Here is an 18,828-nt window from a genome sequence, read left to right on the forward strand (position 1 = left end):
AATCATATATTAAAGAGGTAAGTGTGGGATCTTATGTATGTATGTAATTTTTTGTTGCATGGATTGCTACAAATGGCAATGGAAATAAAAGATTGTGATGAGTATGGAGATCTATTTTTAAATTGTTTTCTTTATTAACCAAGAGACGTGTTCTCTTGGGGCAACCATTTCGATGTGATTTGTTTAGTGATCGGTCTGGGGCAACCAGGTACTCCCCATGGGGGGGTAACCGACTCTAGAAATACTTGGAATAGAGATTGGGGCAACCGCCTTTGTTGTTAGGGGTAACCCACCACGGGGCGGGGCGGGGCGAGGGTTCTTTCTAGTAGTTACAAGCTTGAGCTAGAAAGGTCTTCCACCATAGTAAGAAGAGGCTGAAGGGGACACTTATCGTTCTACTATGTGAGTGATTTTTTGCAACGACAGTTGTAAGCTCTATATTGTTTTATGACTCGGTGAGCCGAGGGATTGGAGATGGATGAAACTTGGGACACTGAGGGTTTAAAATTATAGTTGTTCTTATGATGAATTTCTTTCTGTGTGTAGGTTGACTTGATTGGAAAAGAATGTATTCATTAAGGGATAAAGGAACATGTGCACAAGGATAAATAAATGAATCATATTGTAACTTGCATCATTAACGGTTCTAGTCACTGGAAAGCGGGTGGTTGGGTGGACCTAATAAGTCGGGTGTTGTCTTACAAGAGACTAGAAACTAAAAAGAGATCCTTGACATTTTGGTAGGACCCCCAACCCTGTGGAGATTGCTTATAAATTGGATCGTCCAAGAGAGGCACCGATGAGATAGCTTCCACAATGGGTTGGAATTGATCTTATCGAGTGAGGTGCCTCCTTATCCCTGGTGATGGGATGGGTGTGGTATCTTACAGATCCACATATCCCACACTAAGCAACCCTTCATTGAACATTGAGCATTTTCTCATGCTAAAACCAAAAACTTTGAGGGGCAAAACTACAAAACCAACCTTATCTTAAGACATCATTGTCTCCTTGGCAGCTCCTTGTTGATGATGTAGACTCCAAAGGTCTTCATATTGCTGAAATCTCCATTTTCAGTTCTCTAGGCAACTTCATAATCTCTCTCCCATTAGGGAAAATTTGGACAACAATTGGGCCCTTTAAGGATTTATACACATTCTCTCTCTACAAAAATGGGCTTATGGTAATTTTTTTACAAATCAACTAAGAAGTGAGCGGAGTTTAGACATTTGGAATCTACTCTTCGAGACCTTTCCAGTGATATATAACATGATGGGCAATTTTGCATATTCAAGAAGTCCTTGGGCTATTTTTATGAATATAATTCTCTAAATACTCAAGTTGTGGAAGTGGAGCTACACACTTGAGAGGGGAGATTGCACCCAATCTTATCTTGTGTGGTATTTTCTATCCTTGACTTTTGTTGCAAATTTATTTTTTGTTTATTTTATTTCAATTGATATTCAATTTTTATTTCAATTTTTTGTTTATTTTATTTCAATTGATATTCAATTTTTAAAAGTGTTGAGTGTGAGATAATTGATGAGTATTTGAATTAAATCAATTTTGCAAGTTTCTTTTTTTAAGTCTATCTTCTTAGAAAATTAGATCAGTGAGACAGTGGTATGAGAGCTAGATCTAGGGAGATGGAGATAAGGATTGAAAGCTTAAAAGCTTAATTCAAAGGTTTTTGGAAGGATTGAGTCTATTATCCAAGGAGCAAAGATCCAAGGATAAGGGGAGGGTGGCAAACCACTCTGTAGTAGAAAACCATAAAACCACCTTCTTCTTGAAAAGTAGTTTTCCCAAATTCATAGCCTCACATTCATCCAACCGTATGGATTGAATGAGATTCTGAAGGAGGAATTAGCCCCATAATCTAATTGCTAAATCATTGCAACAAGAGGAAACCTATAATGGATGGTGCATGAGCTTCCATAAATCAATTTCTGCAGGCTTTTATTTTCTTTTGGGAATTAAAAAAAAGCTTGAATTTTTTTTTAAAATTATTAGTCTTTCTCTTTTCTTCCCCACAGCATGTGGCGGCGGCGGCAGGCGGGCAGCGCGAATTCCCTCTTCCTCTCTTCTCCACACTATGCAACCGGTGAGGACGGTTCCAGAGAGAAGAAAAGGCGTTTATTTCTTTTTCAAAGCTCATAAGCTTTGTTAAAATCTTAAAAGAAAAAGCTTTGAAAATAAAAAATTTATTCAAGATCAATAATAAAACCTTTGAATATGTATATATATATATATATATATATATATATATCCTTTCAAATTATGGGCAGCTATCTCTTCCTTTCTTCACTGGACTGCGGGTTTTCCACAACTGTGAAGAAGCCTTTGTCTTTATTATTTCCTTGAAGCTTAACGTTTAAGCTTTGAACCTTTAAAGCTTCATAATATTATAAGCTTTATTTTTGTAAAGCTTATAACTTTCAACGTAGAAAAATATGCTTGATGTAATGTGTGTAGGAATTAGCTTAATGGAATGTGCAATGTGCACAAGATTATTATATGTGCAAATGTGCATAAAGTTATTTCATGTGAAAATGCCCATTAGCAATTATATTTGGGCAAAGGTTTTTATATGTATAAACCTTAGGAGCCTTCATATGGTTAATAATATGTAAAGCAATACCCAAAAATGGGAAAAGCAAGCCTAATTTATACGCACATCTATTATTAGCTCCTTGGGCTATTTTTATGAATACAATTCTCTAAATACTCAAGTCATGGAAGTGGCGTTACACACTTGAGGGGAAGATTGCACCCAATCTTGTCTTGTGTGGTATTTTCTATCCTTGACTCTTGTTGCAAATTTAATTTTTGTTTATTTTATTTCAATTGATATTCAATTTTTAAAAGTGTGAAGTGTGAGATAATTGATGAGTATTTGAATTAAATCAATTTTGCAAGTTTCTTGATAATTTGAATCCACCGCTAGGTAGTAGCGCACTCGACACATCCCTCTAGGAATTTAGGATAACTTTACAAACTAAGGAGGAGGCGTGCTAGCTCAGGTATCAACATAAGTCAAACAGCTCGAGAAGCTATGACTAAGTACAATACGCTTCTACAACCACTGGCAATAAGGGAAGAAACTATTTCAGTGCTCTTGATAGAGAAGGACCAAATAATAGCCCAACTTGAGCAACAACTCAGCCACACCAACAATAGAAGCCGCAAAGTAAGCAACGCTAAACGAGGAACTAAAGAACCTCATGGAGCAAGTATCACAAGTGGCCTCGTCCGGTGGTTTCTCGGGCCCCTTCACAAACCTTTACCTTTCTCTTTTCAACACTAACACTATCATTTTTGTAATAGAACAGTAGTCTTACACTGAAGACCTAAACTGGGGGAACCTTACATTGACCCAACAAAATTTAGACAACGATGTCGACCCCATTATCAGCATGGTAAATTAATAGATTATATAGCCATGTATGCATATGCCATGCATCCTATTATTCTAAAATTTAGGTCATGGTGTAGAGTCCTAATAACCTCTACCATTTTGGATGATAGGGAAGACTTTTATGCCTCATAACCTTCCCTCCACTCTTGCTAGCTTTAAAACCTTACTAATTCTTTGCATTATTTGAGACCCAGGGATGGGTAGAATCTTATGATTTATTTACCTACCTAGGCCTTTAGAAAAGTACATTACTTACCTAGGCCTTCAAAAAAGTACATATTATACCACCCATATGGAACCTATAGCTTTTTCAAAATATTTATAAACATCTAGAGTAGATATTGGTCTCGATGGTATAGGACTTTTCTATAGAGCACATTGAATATCCTACTATTATCTCTCAAGAGCAACACAATTAAAAGCTTAATACCTTTTTCAATATTACTAAGCCCCCCTCCCCCCAATCCTAAGGATGATAAAGAGGGGGAAGGAGCATATCCGTATACATATCCTCTCAATAGGCCTCTTTCTAGCTCAAACCCCTGCACCTACTAACACTAAGGCATAGAATCTTCATCTCTACAACCTGATTTTCCTACTGACACTCTAGAGGAGCCACCAGCCCTAAAGCCAATTCCTAAAGCCGATAGCAATAGACTACACGGAGGAAAACCCTAAATCATTTGAGTTGTTGGTTGATTACCCTAATGATGATGTTTTATTGCAGTTATCTAATTCATAGTATGAAGATTTAATTCGAGTTGGCAATTAAATGTTAAGGCCATGACTCTTCTTTAAATTCCTCATGTAGGTGATTCTGTTCAATCCAATGATACAGATTTTTTCTTAAGCTTATAGTACTGCTTTCACCACAGCCTACCTTATGCTTCTTATCCAATACGAGCACCTATGCCAGAATGGGAAGAGCTATTCCCCTAAGCTGACAAAGCCACATCTGCAAGATATATTCGTAATCCACCTGGTCACATACTTTATGGGATAATGTGGAGGTCTCCCGTAAGCTAGCAAACCCACACTTGTGAGATCTATTCGAAATCCACCTGGTCATGTACATTACCACGGAGTACCTAGTGGAGACACGAGGTGGCTACACAAAGGTACATACAAATGAAGCCCAACCTAAAATAGAGGATTCCAGAATTCAATGAGATTGGAGGAAAGAATTCCTCACTATTTTTAAATGCGGCAACATTTATATATGGTCACTTCTAACACAATAGGTGGACCTACTGTACATGCGCATCAATCAAAAGGCACTTCACCCCAACTACGTTATAGCAGAGCAGAAATGGGATTCACCCCAACTACTTTATAGCAGAGCAGAAATGGGATTCACCCCAACTACTTTATAGCAGAGCAGAAATGGGATTCACCCCAACTACTTTATAGCAGAAATGGGATTCACCCCAACTACTTTATAGCAGAGCAAAAATGGGATTTACGTGTTTGTTACAACTTTCCTCTTTTTGATCTTGAGCCAAAGGAAAGGATGATTATTATTGATCAAAGCATGGCGTAGAAACCCAGATCCATCCATAGTAGCTGCCTCTCAAATTTTGAAGCTCATTGTGGTCTTGATAGATCAAAAGGAGGGGTAGAAAACTTTCCTCTTTTTGATCTTGAGCCAAAGGAAAGGATGATTATTATTGATCAAAGCATGGCGTAGAAACCCAGATTCATCCATAGTAGCTGCCTCTCAAATTTTGAAGCTCATTGTGGTATTGATAGATCAAAAGAAGAAGGGGTAGAAAACTTTACTAAGGAAGTATTATGCTTAACATGAACAGGGAACCTCCAGAGCAAGGTGTCTTGTAGTATTATCATCGTCTTTGTGCATGCCACGTTATATACACATGACTTTTGAAGACATGATAGATGCAACATTTTGGACACCCCTGCCATACTTCCAAAGAACTCTCTCTCGTCGCGCGAGCTCTACTCAAGAAGGAATTATTACAAGTTTAAGTTGGCAGATAGGGGTTTTAGGCCTTGAATGTTCCGAGGATGGAACATACATTAGGTAGGGGGGGATGTTAACCCCATTTTGGGCCTAGCAAAGGCACTCCATACTACACCCGAGAGTGGGCCAATAAGTTTCATGTAAACAACACTCAAAAAGTTATACATATTATGATAAAAAGCTGGCAAATGACCAAGCTTAGTAGATTAGGGTTAAGTTTGGGCGCCCAAGTGTGAATAAGGACCATTTGTATATAAGTGAATTTCTCATAATGAATAGAGACAATCCCCCTTTGTGCCAATTGAGTTATGCATGTCTACTTGCTCTATCTTGTGAAGAGAGAGTTTAGAGTAGAGTATAATTCTCGGTGCATGTACCTTTTGTTCATTGTGTGAGAGTGAGTGAGAGTGAGAGAGGTGAGTCCTTGTAGAGAAGTGGAGTATCTCTTTGGTGGTGACAAACGAGGAGGAAGGCATTGGAGCTTGGAGCTAGCAACCACTAGTGGAGCTTGGATGCTATAAATCCCGAGCCAAAAGCAAGGTAAGAGCCCTACGATAGTTGTTGTTTGTTTCACTTCTGTTATAATGGGAGAGTTCTGAAGAAGCTATGAATGAGCCATAACAGTATTCAAGCTGTAAAAAGAAATGCAGGTTCGATTCACATAGTATTAGATCTGTTAGTATTTATATAGTTCGCTCAAGTTTTTCTTTAAAATGAAATGTTTGTGCTAGGATAGGGACACCAATGTTTTGGTTATAGTATGGAACCTCTTTGTTTGGATAAAAAATGTGGAAATTCTTGAATGCCATTTATTGTGAAGGGGAAAAAATAGCCTGAAGATTTTTCTTGAATGGAATTTTTTATTTTGTGAAAAGGCATTAAAAAATGATAAGATTGAATCTAGCTAGTAACATTAATCATGTTTTATTTTGGTTGTAAGTTAGTAATTGTTGAAAGGTTGTGTAGGAAAATTATTGCATTTTATCTTTGTCTAAACAAAAGTAACCCACTCATTCCTAAGATTTATTTTTGATAGTATTTGAATCATGAGAATAAGCGAAATATCTTTGCTTGCATAATTATAAACATCACTATTATATTTCAATCAATTAATTAATAAACTTATTAATTAATTAAATCATGAGAATAAGCGAAACATCTTTGCTTGCATACTTATTGATAAACACTATCATTATGTTCCAATCAATTAATAAACTTTTACAAAAACTTTTTATACATAATCTAAAGAAGCATATAATAAAGTAGCAACCCATTTAACTTGCACAAGTTGTAGGAAATTAATGTGTATGTGATATCTTTTTTTGGTTACCGTAGAAGAAATCATATTGTGAGTTAGAATATAAATCACAAAGACATTGATGTTCATGCATAAAGTCATTATCTCACATGGATGTATGATACAAAAGCATCGAGGTGTTGCACTTTTTTTATATAACAAAATTTGGAAGTCTGTAATTATTTATGATTATAGTTGACTTTTGAATCATGAGGGTATTGAAGGGTTTTACAAGTCTAGTGTACTAGTTTTGTTCTTCTTTTCGAATGGTGAACCTAACATAACAAATTCATTTTTACAAGAGATGCCATAGGTATGGTGTTAAGCATGTATGCTTGTTTCATTTGAACTAAAATTCACTAATGGCGTATACTTTCAATAACATGCGGGTAATCAACACAAATAGTTAAAAATCTTTGTTTGAATAATTGCTCCCTATAGTAATGAGATCATGTCTCATATACAAGGAAAAAGGAAAGCTAATAGACTTTTAAGTAAGGCAAGGGATTTGATAACACAATATGATTAGCATATATATATATATATATATATATATATATATATATATATATATATATGAATGAGGATTCTCATGGGTTTGAAGAAGCACTATTGCATGGAAATTGACAACACCAAAATTTTATGGAAGAAGAAATCATAAATGTAGCAAAAGATAACTATAAAAAAAGACATGGCATTTCAAAATAATGCTAGGTCTTCTCAATACATGGGGGGCTCCACACTTTGTGAGATTCTTAACGAAAGAGGATTAAAGCACAGTTTGGAAATAAGAAGAACATCAGCAATTCGAGGTGAAAAAAAAGAAAGTTATTCTATATTCATGGAGATGTCCTTTAACCCCAACATTTACAGAGAGTAAAATAGAAACGTAATCAAGAAATGTGTTTTTTTTTGGATTCTAAAGCTTAATTTGTAGATACCCAGCATCTTACTTAGTATGTGTCATCATAGTAAGGTAACATGAAGGCTCATTGTTTCATAGGATTTTTTCTTGTGAAAGAATGACCTTTTGGGTTTATTTGAAAGATAAAAGATGCTTCTATGTCGCTCTAAACTAGAAGAGCTTGCACTTTTAAAGGAATCTTGATATCTTTTAAGGTAGTGTAGCGCACTTTACCAAGAAAATGCAAGCTTTCATGCTTAATCATTCACCATGCTTCCATCCCACAACACACGTCAACTCCATGTGTTTTATTCTCGTGTTTGTTACTTGTGAAGTTATGTTTTGTCAACTTCAAGTTTAAGCGTAGGTGAATCCATTGTTCGATAATCCAATATAATCTAAAAGACATGCATTACAAATGTTAAATATGCAATGTCCTACATTTTCATTTAGTTCACTTGTAGTCCATGAGTGTTTAATTTAAAAACCAATAAATGAGCCTAAACATAGTTTTAAAACATCAATTACACATATGTGCACCATCCAAGTAATAGACTCAAAAATTGTATATGATGGTTAGGTGTTTGATAAATGTTTACCCAAGTGAAACATGGTTAATTTATTTAAATGTTATATTTTGTGGACAAGGCACCAGATTGATTAAAATGTTAATGTGGAAGTAAAATAAATAAACTAGAATAAAAATTAAAATAATGCATCATTGTCCTTGCATTCCTTTTTCTTGGGAGCAATAAATGATAAATTAGAGTAAGGAAAGGTACCCTCCCTATCATGTGTGGGCCAAGTGTGATGGGTGGCAATGGTTGTATTCACATGGGTGTGTGTGACACATGCTTGAGCAAGAGAGGAGGGGATCAGGGATGGAGTGCACTTTATCTACTAGTTATTACACGCAAGTGCAATACAAGAAGAGACATTAACTTAGCAAACGTGAAGAGAGAGAGAGAGAGAGAGAGAGAGAGAGAGAGAGAGAGAGAGAGAGAGAGAGAGAGGTAAATGGTGGGACATGTGAAAGAAAGAGGCTACTAAAGTCAGTACCTCATTGGAGAGGTAGATGGACTTAGACCAATAGGACTAGTGACAAAGATCCAATAAAGTGGTGGGGAAGGTGGACTTTGTAGAGTTGGCCTAGAGCTAATGAGAGATGCATTTAAGTAGAGAGAGAGAGAGAGAGAGAGAGAGAGAGCGCTAAAGTGGCACGCGGCGTGGCAGGGCGTGTGAAAGGAAGAGGCTGCTAAAGTTGGCCTAAGGCTAGAGGCTAAATGGTGGGACATGTGAAAGATAGAGGCTACTAAAGTTGGCCGAAGGCTAGAGAGATGTATCTTAGTGGAGAGGCAGATAGACTTGGGCTAATGTGAAATGAAATGGTGGGGACATAAGAGGAAAGGGGGACTTTGTAAAGTTGTATCTAGGTAGAGAGAGAAAGAGAGAGATTTGGGAGAAAGTTAGGCATGCTCTGAGAGGAGAAGGTGGAAAGGCCAAGGGACGTGTGGGACTCAACAGAAGACTACGAGGAGGAGGAGGGTTAGCAGGAAAGAAGGGGGAATTTCATGGGGGGAGGTGCTTTGCAAGTTCTAAGCACCATCCAACCCCTCTCTTTTGAGATTGTATAAGGATAAAAAGTGGTATTTCTTGTTGAGGATGTGAATGCTCCAAGAAGGGAGAATAAAAAGCAAGGTGGCAAGTTGCCAACAAGCAAAAGCATAAGCAAGACACGATGCACCAAGTTTCTTTGACCACAAGCAGCATAGGGTTCGAGAGGAAACAATATAATAATAGTGTAGTGGAGGAGGGAAAAAAAATTCGGAATGACCAAAATTATTACTCGATTAAATTATTGAGGTGACGTTAGCCAACAATACCCTGGCGGACTCGAAAAAGCGCTAAAATCGAGGGGGTAAGGGGAAAGGGTCCGGACTCCGGATATATGCACATATATATATATATATTATTAAACAAAAAAATAGCGGACGCAAAATCGGGATGCAATTTGGCAGAATGTATGTTTAAAGGACGGACGCGAGGCCGGAATGCAATTTGGCGTAATAAGCTTTCTGCAATCTTAAAAAGGTGGACATGAAGTAAGAATACAATTTGGCAGAGTTTCTCTCACTGGTGGGGGAGGGGGGTTATATCTCTCTAGAGGCCTTCTCTCTCTTCGGGATTGATGCGTTTCCGGGGGACGCAATGAGGAGAACAGTTGGGTGAGTGAGAATTCTCTCTCTATTTTCTCTCTTATTCTTTCTGATTGATGATGATGATGCTATTTCTCCGCGAAAGACATCATTGTGCTTCCGAAGTCAGACTGTTGCGCGTACACTACTGTGTTGTGTGAAACGCCCCCCTTTGCTTTTCGTCTTCTTCTTCATCATCGTGCGCCATAGCTACACAGAGACACACATGCTTTGCTTTGTGTTTCTCCTTCCGCGCCACGGATAGGGTCATATATGTCTGTGCGATCGAATCGCCCAATTTGGCAGGGCCCAAATTTGCGGTTTTGCTTGTCTGCTCGCCCATCTTTGCGGGCCTGCTGGGCGATGCTGGGTCGTCCTCTGTTCCTCAAATAGCTGCCCCCTTCTCTAATGGGTCGTGCCGTAGCGGCCTAGCTTCCCTTCCCGTCACGCGTTCCCCCCCACCGCCCTCCCCCCCCCCTTTCTCCCTTCAATTTTGGTTTTTCTCCCGAGTCCCCCTTCGGTTTCGTGATAGGGGTCGTGCAAGAAACAGCCATATAATGCCCACAGCCTAGTTGGGTCCTCTCGCAAACCCCTCCCCCCCTTGCTTTTTTATGTTCATAGCCTTGCTCTCCTGCCCCACTGCCCATGACGATTTTTTGCTCTCTCAGCCGTTGACCTTCCAGCCCTTTTCGATGTGATGCGATTGCCCTTCCGTGTAAGCCCTCTCTCATTTTCTTCCCCCCTTCAGCGTCTTCACAAGGGCGATCCTACCTTAATCACCATGACAGGGACACTGATGCGGGGGATCCAACCCTAACTGCTGCAAGTACGTTCTTTAACGCTCCCTTTTGGGTCGAGTGGGACTTGGTGATAGCTGCAACAGTGCTGCTAATTCCTGCAATCTGGTTGTTTCAGCCTGCGTGCGGGTGGATTAGGGTTTGATCAAGCCTGCAAATGTACTGCGAAATCGTGTTACCAGTTTTTGAGGCCAGGTTTGTTAGGGGCTGTAAATTGGTTGTTCAGACCCGACCGTGGCTTTATTAAGCCTGCAAATACGCCGCTTAGGGGACCTGACAAGTCTTTTGTTTAGTCCTTCTTGTTGATGGATTAGAGCTTGATCAAGCCTGCAATTGTGCTACTTAATTTGCTGATGGGTCGATCAGGCTGGTGATGAGTTGATCAAGGCTACTAATGGGTTGTTATAGGTTGATTAGGGCTTCTAATTGCTCAATTATGGCTGCCCCAGGGTACCTGTGCAAGGAGACAACGGCGCAGTTGACGAGCGGCGCTCAGCAAGATTTACTGCCTCGTTAAGCCTGCTAATGGCTTGATCAAGCTTATCGCAGGGTGTAAGGAGATTGAAACAGCCCAGGTCAAGGGATGCGCAGGAATCAGAAATAATTGGGAGATTAAATGCATCATTAGTTTTTTCCGCACAAATTTTGGGGACAGTGGTGGATGGGACCGAAGGTTGGATGGTGTTGAAGGCAGCAAGGGCTGCAGTAACATGGAGGCAAATTATGTTAAGCGGACGGAGACCCAAGAACTATTCGATCGGGGGGTCCTATTACCTCTTTTCTGATATTGGATACTACCTGCTCAGGTTGGTTTCTTCTGCATGTTTATGCGGCCTTGTATTGTGTCTGAATAACTCTATAAGATGAATGGTAAATGAGTAGGACCCTAATCTTGAACGTACATTTTAGGGTTTCCTGTAACCCACATAGGATTGCATATCTTGTAAGCTACAATTGAAAAGAATTGTTTTAAAGGTATCAGTGCACCTGAGGTTGCCACAATATATTCGTATGGTCATGCATGTGATGGAGGGGCATTTCTGGCGGATAATGAAGAGCCAGGATAAGGCAAGCCAGTCCTAGTATTCCCAGCAGTCAGGCCATGGGAGAGGGAAATTTCCTGAAGCCCATTGCAGAATAGGTGGGCTGAAAATTCCAAGCCTGGGTTTGGTCTGATTGTTGGTTAAGGTGCAGCTGGCATTTTCTCTTGGTTTCTCAGCAGGAATGCACAACGCTAATCTAAGCATTTGATCAGCCATGAGCTTGGAATTTGCCTACCCCTTTGCGCGATGTTGAGTGCTTCACCTTCTTTGGTCAGAGAAATGCTTGAAGCTTTGTGAATAGACGTGAATGCATGCTCTCTTCATGCTTTTGCTGCCGAAACGTAGTGTAAACCAAAATGTACGGTTAAACTAGAACTTTTTGGATGTCTGTGTTCAGAAAAATAGACTACATTTTAGTTTTTAATGCCAGCTATATCACGGCTTATTATCGTTCACCTCTCGAAATGTGAAAGATAGACTTATACATATACACACATTTACACATGTACACAGTGCACAGTAAATAAGTGCATAATTTGTACGTTTGGATATATTCCAAGCTTAAAAAAGTACTTGTATACATATGCATATATGATATACAAAAACAAATACATATACATGCAAGGCATTTGTTACCTCGGCAGCGTACTTCATTTTTTGGTGGAAGTGTTGTGCAAATGTTCTCACAGTTTTTGCTGGTTATGGTTGCAGCGATTCGGACATCTTCCACCTCTGATTTTTCCGTAATGTCCAAAGGTAATAGCTCTATAGTAAACCCAGGTTTTCCAAACGGAAGCTTGGGTGGTGCAGACACGTGGTTTGTAAGCACAGAGAAGAAGTCCAGCCTGTCATCTCTGGATTGGAGCAAAACAGGTGATATGTCTCATATGAACGGGGCCAGTTCATCTGTGCACTCAGGGCATGACACTGCTGAAAATTTTGGGTTTCTTTTTGATAAAGCTGGTGACTTGAACGGTTTCTCAAGCTCATTGCCTGCCCTGCTTCATGCAAAATGTGAGTCTTATATTCTGTCAATAATAGTTTTGCAAAATTTATACATTTTGGAGCTTTCTATAGAGAGATATTTGGTGTGCAGTGAATCTTGCCTCAAGTGTTGGCCAGTTGGACAACATTGGCCTTAACGTAGAGGCTGCAGAGGAGGTGCTTGGGCCTCTTGATGAAGAGCTGGTGTCGCGAGCCATTGGGGATCTTTTACCCGATGACGAGGAAGAGCTTCTAGCTGGAATCACAGACGGTTTTGACTTGGCAAGTCTGAATAATATGGCAGAAGAAAATGAAGACTTTGACCTTTTTAGTAGTGGTGGTGGCCTAGAGATGGATGGCGAAAGCCAAGAAGGTTTTGGTATATACATCAACAGTTCAAGGGGGTTGGATGGCTTTTATGGTGGTGGGGCTGTTTTTCATGGGTCGTCATCAACTGGTCCTGGCTCTGTGATAGGTGAACATCCTTACGGAGAGCATCCTTCAAGGACACTTTTTGTCCGGAATATCAATAGTAACGTCGAGGACTCAGAGCTCCGGACTTTATTTGAGGTATTGTACCATGCTGTCCAGAAGGGCGTGAGAGTTTGAATGGACTCCTAATATATAAAATATACCCCATTACAAATAAGAAAATTAAATGTTTCTGACTTTGTGAAACAGCAATATGGTGACATCCGAACTCTCTATACTGCCTGTAAGCATCGGGGCTTTGTTATGATATCCTACTATGACATCCGGGCCGCTCGTAGTGCCATGCGTGCGTTGCAGAATAAGCCATTGAGGCGCAGAAAACTTGACATCCACTTTTCAATCCCTAAGGTAAGGGACTGTTCACGAATATATTATTTTTGAGGTTAAGGGTCTAAGTAGTGCTTACACTGTAATTTTTAAAGAAGAGTGGTGATGATAAGGTGTTGCCTCTTGCTATACAGGATAACCCATCTGACAAAGATATTAACCAGGGGACGCTTGTCGTCTTTAATTTGGATGCATCTGTCTCTAATGATGATCTTCGCCAAATATTTGGTCACTACGGGGAAGTGAAAGAGGTAAGTTCTCTTTGTGATTAGGTACACATTCTCTCATTGCAACACAAATATAACAGGGGCTTTTAAGTTTATTTTGAGGCGTTTTCACCCGCAGATCCGTGAGACTCCTCACAAGCGCCACCATAAGTTCATCGAATTTTATGATGTACGGGCAGCAGAATCAGCCTTAAGAGCATTGAACAGGAGTGACATTGCAGGGAAACGAATAAAGCTAGAGCCAAGTCGTCCCGGTGGTGCACGGCGGAGGTATGTTTGTTGGTGGAACTAGTTTTTGTATCTACTAGCAAATGAAGTCACACACAAACATACAGACATACATAAATATGTATATGAACATCTGTATATACATGCATTCAGGCATACATATGTATGTACATGCATACTTGGGTACACGCACACATGCAAACATTGTGCATAGGTATGTAGCTACATGCACACATGCATGCATATGTATGGGCTTCAAAGAACTTTGAAGCACAAAATTGAGAATATACTGAGAATAAGAAGAGGAGAGAGAATGACACATGTGCACGTGCGCACATACATGCATACATACATGCATGCATGCATGCATACACATACATACAGACAGGCATGCGTACATATGAATGTATTTATGCATGCATGTACATTGTATATGTACCATCTTATGTTGGTATGCACATGCCATAAATACATACTTATGTATGTACGTAAAAACATGCAAACATACATGCATGCATACGTACGTATGTAAGTCCATACATACAAACATAACTACATATTTGTATGCATAAATACTTATATTCACATAAGCAAGCTTCTTTTCTGGTCAGTTTGATGCAGCAGCTTAGCCAGGATCTCGAGCAAGAAGATACCCGCTTGTATCGGCAGCAATCAAGTCCGCCTGTGACAAATTCTCCTCCAGGTCCTATATTAGACAATGATTGAATAAGTATACACTTCTTGGTTCCTGTTTAGGTGGTTGAATTTCGATTCTTTAATTTCCGGAATCATAAGCCCTGCTTTTGAATGAGCAACGGCTGCTATACAGGGCATCTTACTTCCTGGGGACATTTTGGTAGTCCTGTTGAGAGTGGTCCGCCTCGGTCCCTTCATCACTCTCTTGGAACTTCTGTACCCAACATGAACAAGACTTTACCAGCCTTGCCTGTTCCTTCGCATTCCAATCATATGCGCATTGGAACAATTGGGAGTCATCTGGGACGAAACAATCAGATTGATGCAGGTTTATCTTCTCTCCAGTCAGGTCTTGGAGGTAAAGGGGTTGCATCCCACCATGCTCACTCTTTACCCGAGTACAGTAACGGCATCATGCCATATTATAGCCCACCTGCTCCTATGCCGATGAGAGGCACATCTCATGGACCACTTGTTGACAGTGAAGGCTTAAGGCTTCCAAGGACGAGTAGCTCCGACGTTTCTTTATTTGAACATGCTCCTGGAGGTAATCCGATACTTGCTTTATTGAAACAACATGTACGCACACATAGAGGACATGTATTTACTAAATTTTTGTTCATGTACTTGATACAGCTCTTGGAATGCCAAGTAGTGGGTCACTCCGGCGTTCTGGTGGAAGTGCTGCGTTGTCAGGACCACAGTTTCTTTGGGGTAATTCTAGCCCCTATCAGAACACCACACCAGTGGTATGGTCGAACCCGCCACCAATGGGCCACAGCTTTAATCCTGTGGGACATACACAATCTCAATCCTTTGGATATACAGGAAATCATCCACGTTTTGTTAATAGCGGCTTGCCTTCACATAGGCATCATGTCGGATCCGCTCCATCAGGGGATCCCTCCTTTCTAGAGAGGCAGTTTGCATATCTTCGGGAGTCTCCGGATACCTCTTTTTTCAGTCCTGGTTCAGTAAACGCTATGAATGTTCCCGGAAATACTGGAGCTGCAATGATGAGCTTGGGTGGTGCCCACAATGTCAACACAGGAACCAACAGCTTGTTTGAAGGTGGTACTTCTCCAAGTCTGGGAATAATGTCACCTCACCGCAGGAGTCACATGTTTCCAACAAGCGGGATGGTAATGGGTGGCCACTTTGATATGCTCGGTGCGGATCGTGGGCGGATTCGCCGGACAGAAAGCAGTGTGTCCCAAACCGACAACAAGAAACAGTACCAGCTTGATATTGAGCGTATCTTGCAGGGTGAAGACAATCGGACAACCCTCATGATAAAGAATATACCAAACAAGTAACTACCTTTGCTATTTCTCTCTGATGTTGCACGGTCAAGTCAAGTTGGTGCTTTTTGTAACGAAATATAAGAAGTTTTGTTGTCGTGACCAGGTACACATCAAAGATGCTTTTAGCCGCTATTGATGAGAACCATCGTGGAATGTATGATTTCTTGTATCTACCTATTGATTTTAAGGTAAGATCTTGTTATTTTCTGGGCAGCAATCAGTTGATAGTAGGGGATGTTTTATTTGAAATTTGTCTCATATAATGATACAAATTGTTTTTTTTTCCCTTTTCCCAGAACAAATGCAATGTAGGGTATGCCTTCATTAATATGACTTCTCCAGATCATATTATTCCAATCTATCAGGTATTTTGGACAGTAGAGCATGATGTGCACAAAATAGTATTAGTAGAGCAATATTTTCGTAGAAGAGTGATTTGCGCAATAGTATTGATATTTGTGTAATATAGTTTCATTACTGTGTGATCTGCGGAAAATGGTATAAGTAGGCCTTTGTGTACTGAAAAGTATGTGTGCATGAAAAGTGGTCCAAATGTGCAGCTTCATTGTAAGACGTGCGTGATTGTGCTTGTGTTGTTGACACCAGGCTTTCAATGGTAAAAAGTGGGAAAAGTTTAACAGTGAGAAGGTGGCCTCCTTAGCCTACGCACGCATTCAAGGAAAAGCTGCACTGGTGGCACATTTTCAGAATTCAAGCCTGATGAATGAGGATAAGCGGTGCCGACCTATTCTTTTCAATTCCGAAGGGCCTGAAACTGGTGAACAGGTAACATGCAAAGCAACTCATGTTTTCCATTGCTGCCCTTACATCTCCTCTTGTGATGGTTCACCCATTTGAGACCTGCCCATTTTCTTGACAGGAGCCATCATTTTTGGAAGTTGGCACACGGCCAGGTTCAATCAGGGATCAGATTGACATCGGGAATTTCATCGAGGTAATGTCTAAGACGGGAAACCAAGATGGTTTGGTATCAGGGAGTGTTGGTTCTAGCTCTGGAGGATTGGACTCAAGTTCTCCTGAAAAGGAATGAGACAGTAATCTTTCAGTAGCAGTCGACAAGTCTAGGGGCTGAAAATCTGTCGTGATAGCTTTTTTTTCTTCTTGCAAACCGGAGGATTTTCTACAGAAAGGATCTTAAGATTTTTGAGTTCTGCTATCCTTAGATGTGTAAAAAATGAGGCGGTATAGTGGGCTCCCTTGTGTGAAACGATGCACGAGAAGGCCATCCTTTTTGACAACCTTTTGTAGCTATGAACGTTCTGTGATCAGAGACATTTGAAGCCATGCTGGTTTATTGGGGGACCGGCTGTTGTATGTAAAGAGGTATATGCACAAGAGTTTGGGTTGGCGGTTATGAACTCAGGCTTGACGTGTCAAAAGGTTTGACAAGGCTGGCCTTTTGCTATAGATTGAGCCTGGGAACTGCTTTTAATTGTACAGCTGAATTGAGGATTTCCAATGGTAGTTTTGATGGTACATTACCATGCCATTTGGAGAGAAAAGCATAGGAAAACATTGTTGTATCTGGGTTTGACCGGGATTTGCCATCTTGACTACTGATTAAGTGGGCTGGGGAGGGGTGTACATTATTTTATATATATATTGTTCTTCACTGTAGTACACAGGTGCTGTGTTGTATGGAGTAATTTTGTAACTTGTGTTTACAAGAACTCTGGTTTTGACCTCTTGCTTTACTTCAATCACTTGTTCAATGTGCGTGTGCTAATTTTTAACGCACTTTAAGCTGAATAAAAGAAGACCCACTACATATGATCTTCGTTGCTCCTTAGTGCTAGCCTCCATCATGGCTGAGTGTGCTCCTCACCTCTCTCAGAATTTGTGCGCTACAATGGACCACCCTTGATGCTACCGTGAGGGGAGAATAGCAGGTGGAGCGGATGGTTTAAAGCTGATGAAGTCTTCACACCTATTTATGTCCACTTCACGAGGGAGATCTACTATTTTATCTTTTTGTTATTGTTCAAAACCCCTGACATTTTCTTTAGTTCAAGAGTGGTTTTATGGGGACACCGCACTTTTTTTTTTTGTTGGTTTGGCCTTTTGATGATACTCTGATTGTGCTTTCGACAGTAGTTATTGTAGTCACTTGATCAAAGCACAGCTGCTGCTGAGTGGATGGTAGGAAACAGTAGTAGTTTTTTTTTTTTTGGCTCGCACTGGATTGCTTAGCTCTATTGCATGGGTTGGTCACAAGGCCTTGGCTTCTTGTCCTTGTCCTCAGTCTTAGGTTGCAATTCCTTAAGAACTTTGTAATCACACCGGAGAGGACCACTTTCAGACAATGCTTTTAGGTTCTTACATAAGAACTCTCAAATCAAATGGTGATTGTGTAGAGAGGGGAGTAGGTGATGTAATCACACCTTAGAGACCGCGTTCACACAATGCTTTTAGGTTCTTACATAAGAACTCCAAAATCACATGGTGATTGTGCAGAGAGGAGAGTAGGTGGTGACACTCCGCCTTTCCTGCGTCTTTCGAAGCCATACGAATTTACAGTGGTAAACCTTGCCATGTGGGGTGCATGCAAGTCCCTCGAGTTAGGCAGGGAAGCTAGTATGGCATTGGTTTGTTTTTTTGTTGGGGATACGAGCATGCAGGGCTTAATAGTAGTCCATGAGGTTATAGCCAAGATGCTCATGGGAGCTCTCCTTTGCACCAATCAATCTCTCTAAACAACTTTTTAAGAATTGGGTGAGATAAGGCTTAAGAGAGAGCGTGCATCAGGAGGAAGTTCAGCAAGTGGAACACCAGAAAATCTCTTCATGATGGGAGAGTGACGCTACTAGTCTCCTTTGTACATATTTAGCAACACCCAATGTAATAATGCTTATGAGCTTGAGAATGTATGCATGGGAAGAGGTTGAGAAGATCAAATTGTAGATTATGTAGAAGA

General features: G+C 40.3%; 1 protein-coding gene across 3 annotated transcripts; it reads left to right on the plus strand.

The window, feature by feature from the left end:
* The first annotated feature begins 9,696 nt into the window (after nucleotides 1-9,696).
* Nucleotides 9,697-17,531, plus strand: LOC147632982 (protein MEI2-like 2). 3 transcript variants are annotated; one of them, XM_086805986.1, is made up of 15 exons: nucleotides 9,712-10,621; nucleotides 10,711-10,787; nucleotides 11,042-11,398; nucleotides 12,347-12,649; nucleotides 12,732-13,189; nucleotides 13,301-13,459; nucleotides 13,573-13,689; nucleotides 13,784-13,935; nucleotides 14,505-14,596; nucleotides 14,723-15,136; nucleotides 15,226-15,901; nucleotides 15,997-16,081; nucleotides 16,190-16,258; nucleotides 16,500-16,679; nucleotides 16,774-17,531. In XM_086805986.1, exons 4-15 carry the CDS (start codon nucleotides 12,382-12,384, stop codon nucleotides 16,942-16,944), a joined length of 2,841 nt encoding a protein of 946 aa, XP_086662112.1. In that variant the 5' UTR covers nucleotides 9,712-10,621; nucleotides 10,711-10,787; nucleotides 11,042-11,398; nucleotides 12,347-12,381; the 3' UTR covers nucleotides 16,945-17,531. The 3 variants fall into 3 exon arrangements, with proteins under 3 accessions (XP_086662113.1, XP_086662112.1, XP_086662114.1); XM_086805988.1 differs by having other exon boundaries at nucleotides 9,888-10,621; nucleotides 12,392-12,649; XM_086805987.1 differs by lacking the exon at nucleotides 10,711-10,787 and having other exon boundaries at nucleotides 9,697-9,825.
* Nucleotides 17,532-18,828: the final 1,297 nt, after the last annotated feature.

This window comes from Cibotium barometz, chromosome 12 (assembly GCF_041138505.1).
Source record: "Cibotium barometz isolate CiBa-2024 chromosome 12, ASM4113850v1, whole genome shotgun sequence".
NCBI lineage: Eukaryota > Viridiplantae > Streptophyta > Polypodiopsida > Cyatheales > Cibotiaceae > Cibotium > Cibotium barometz.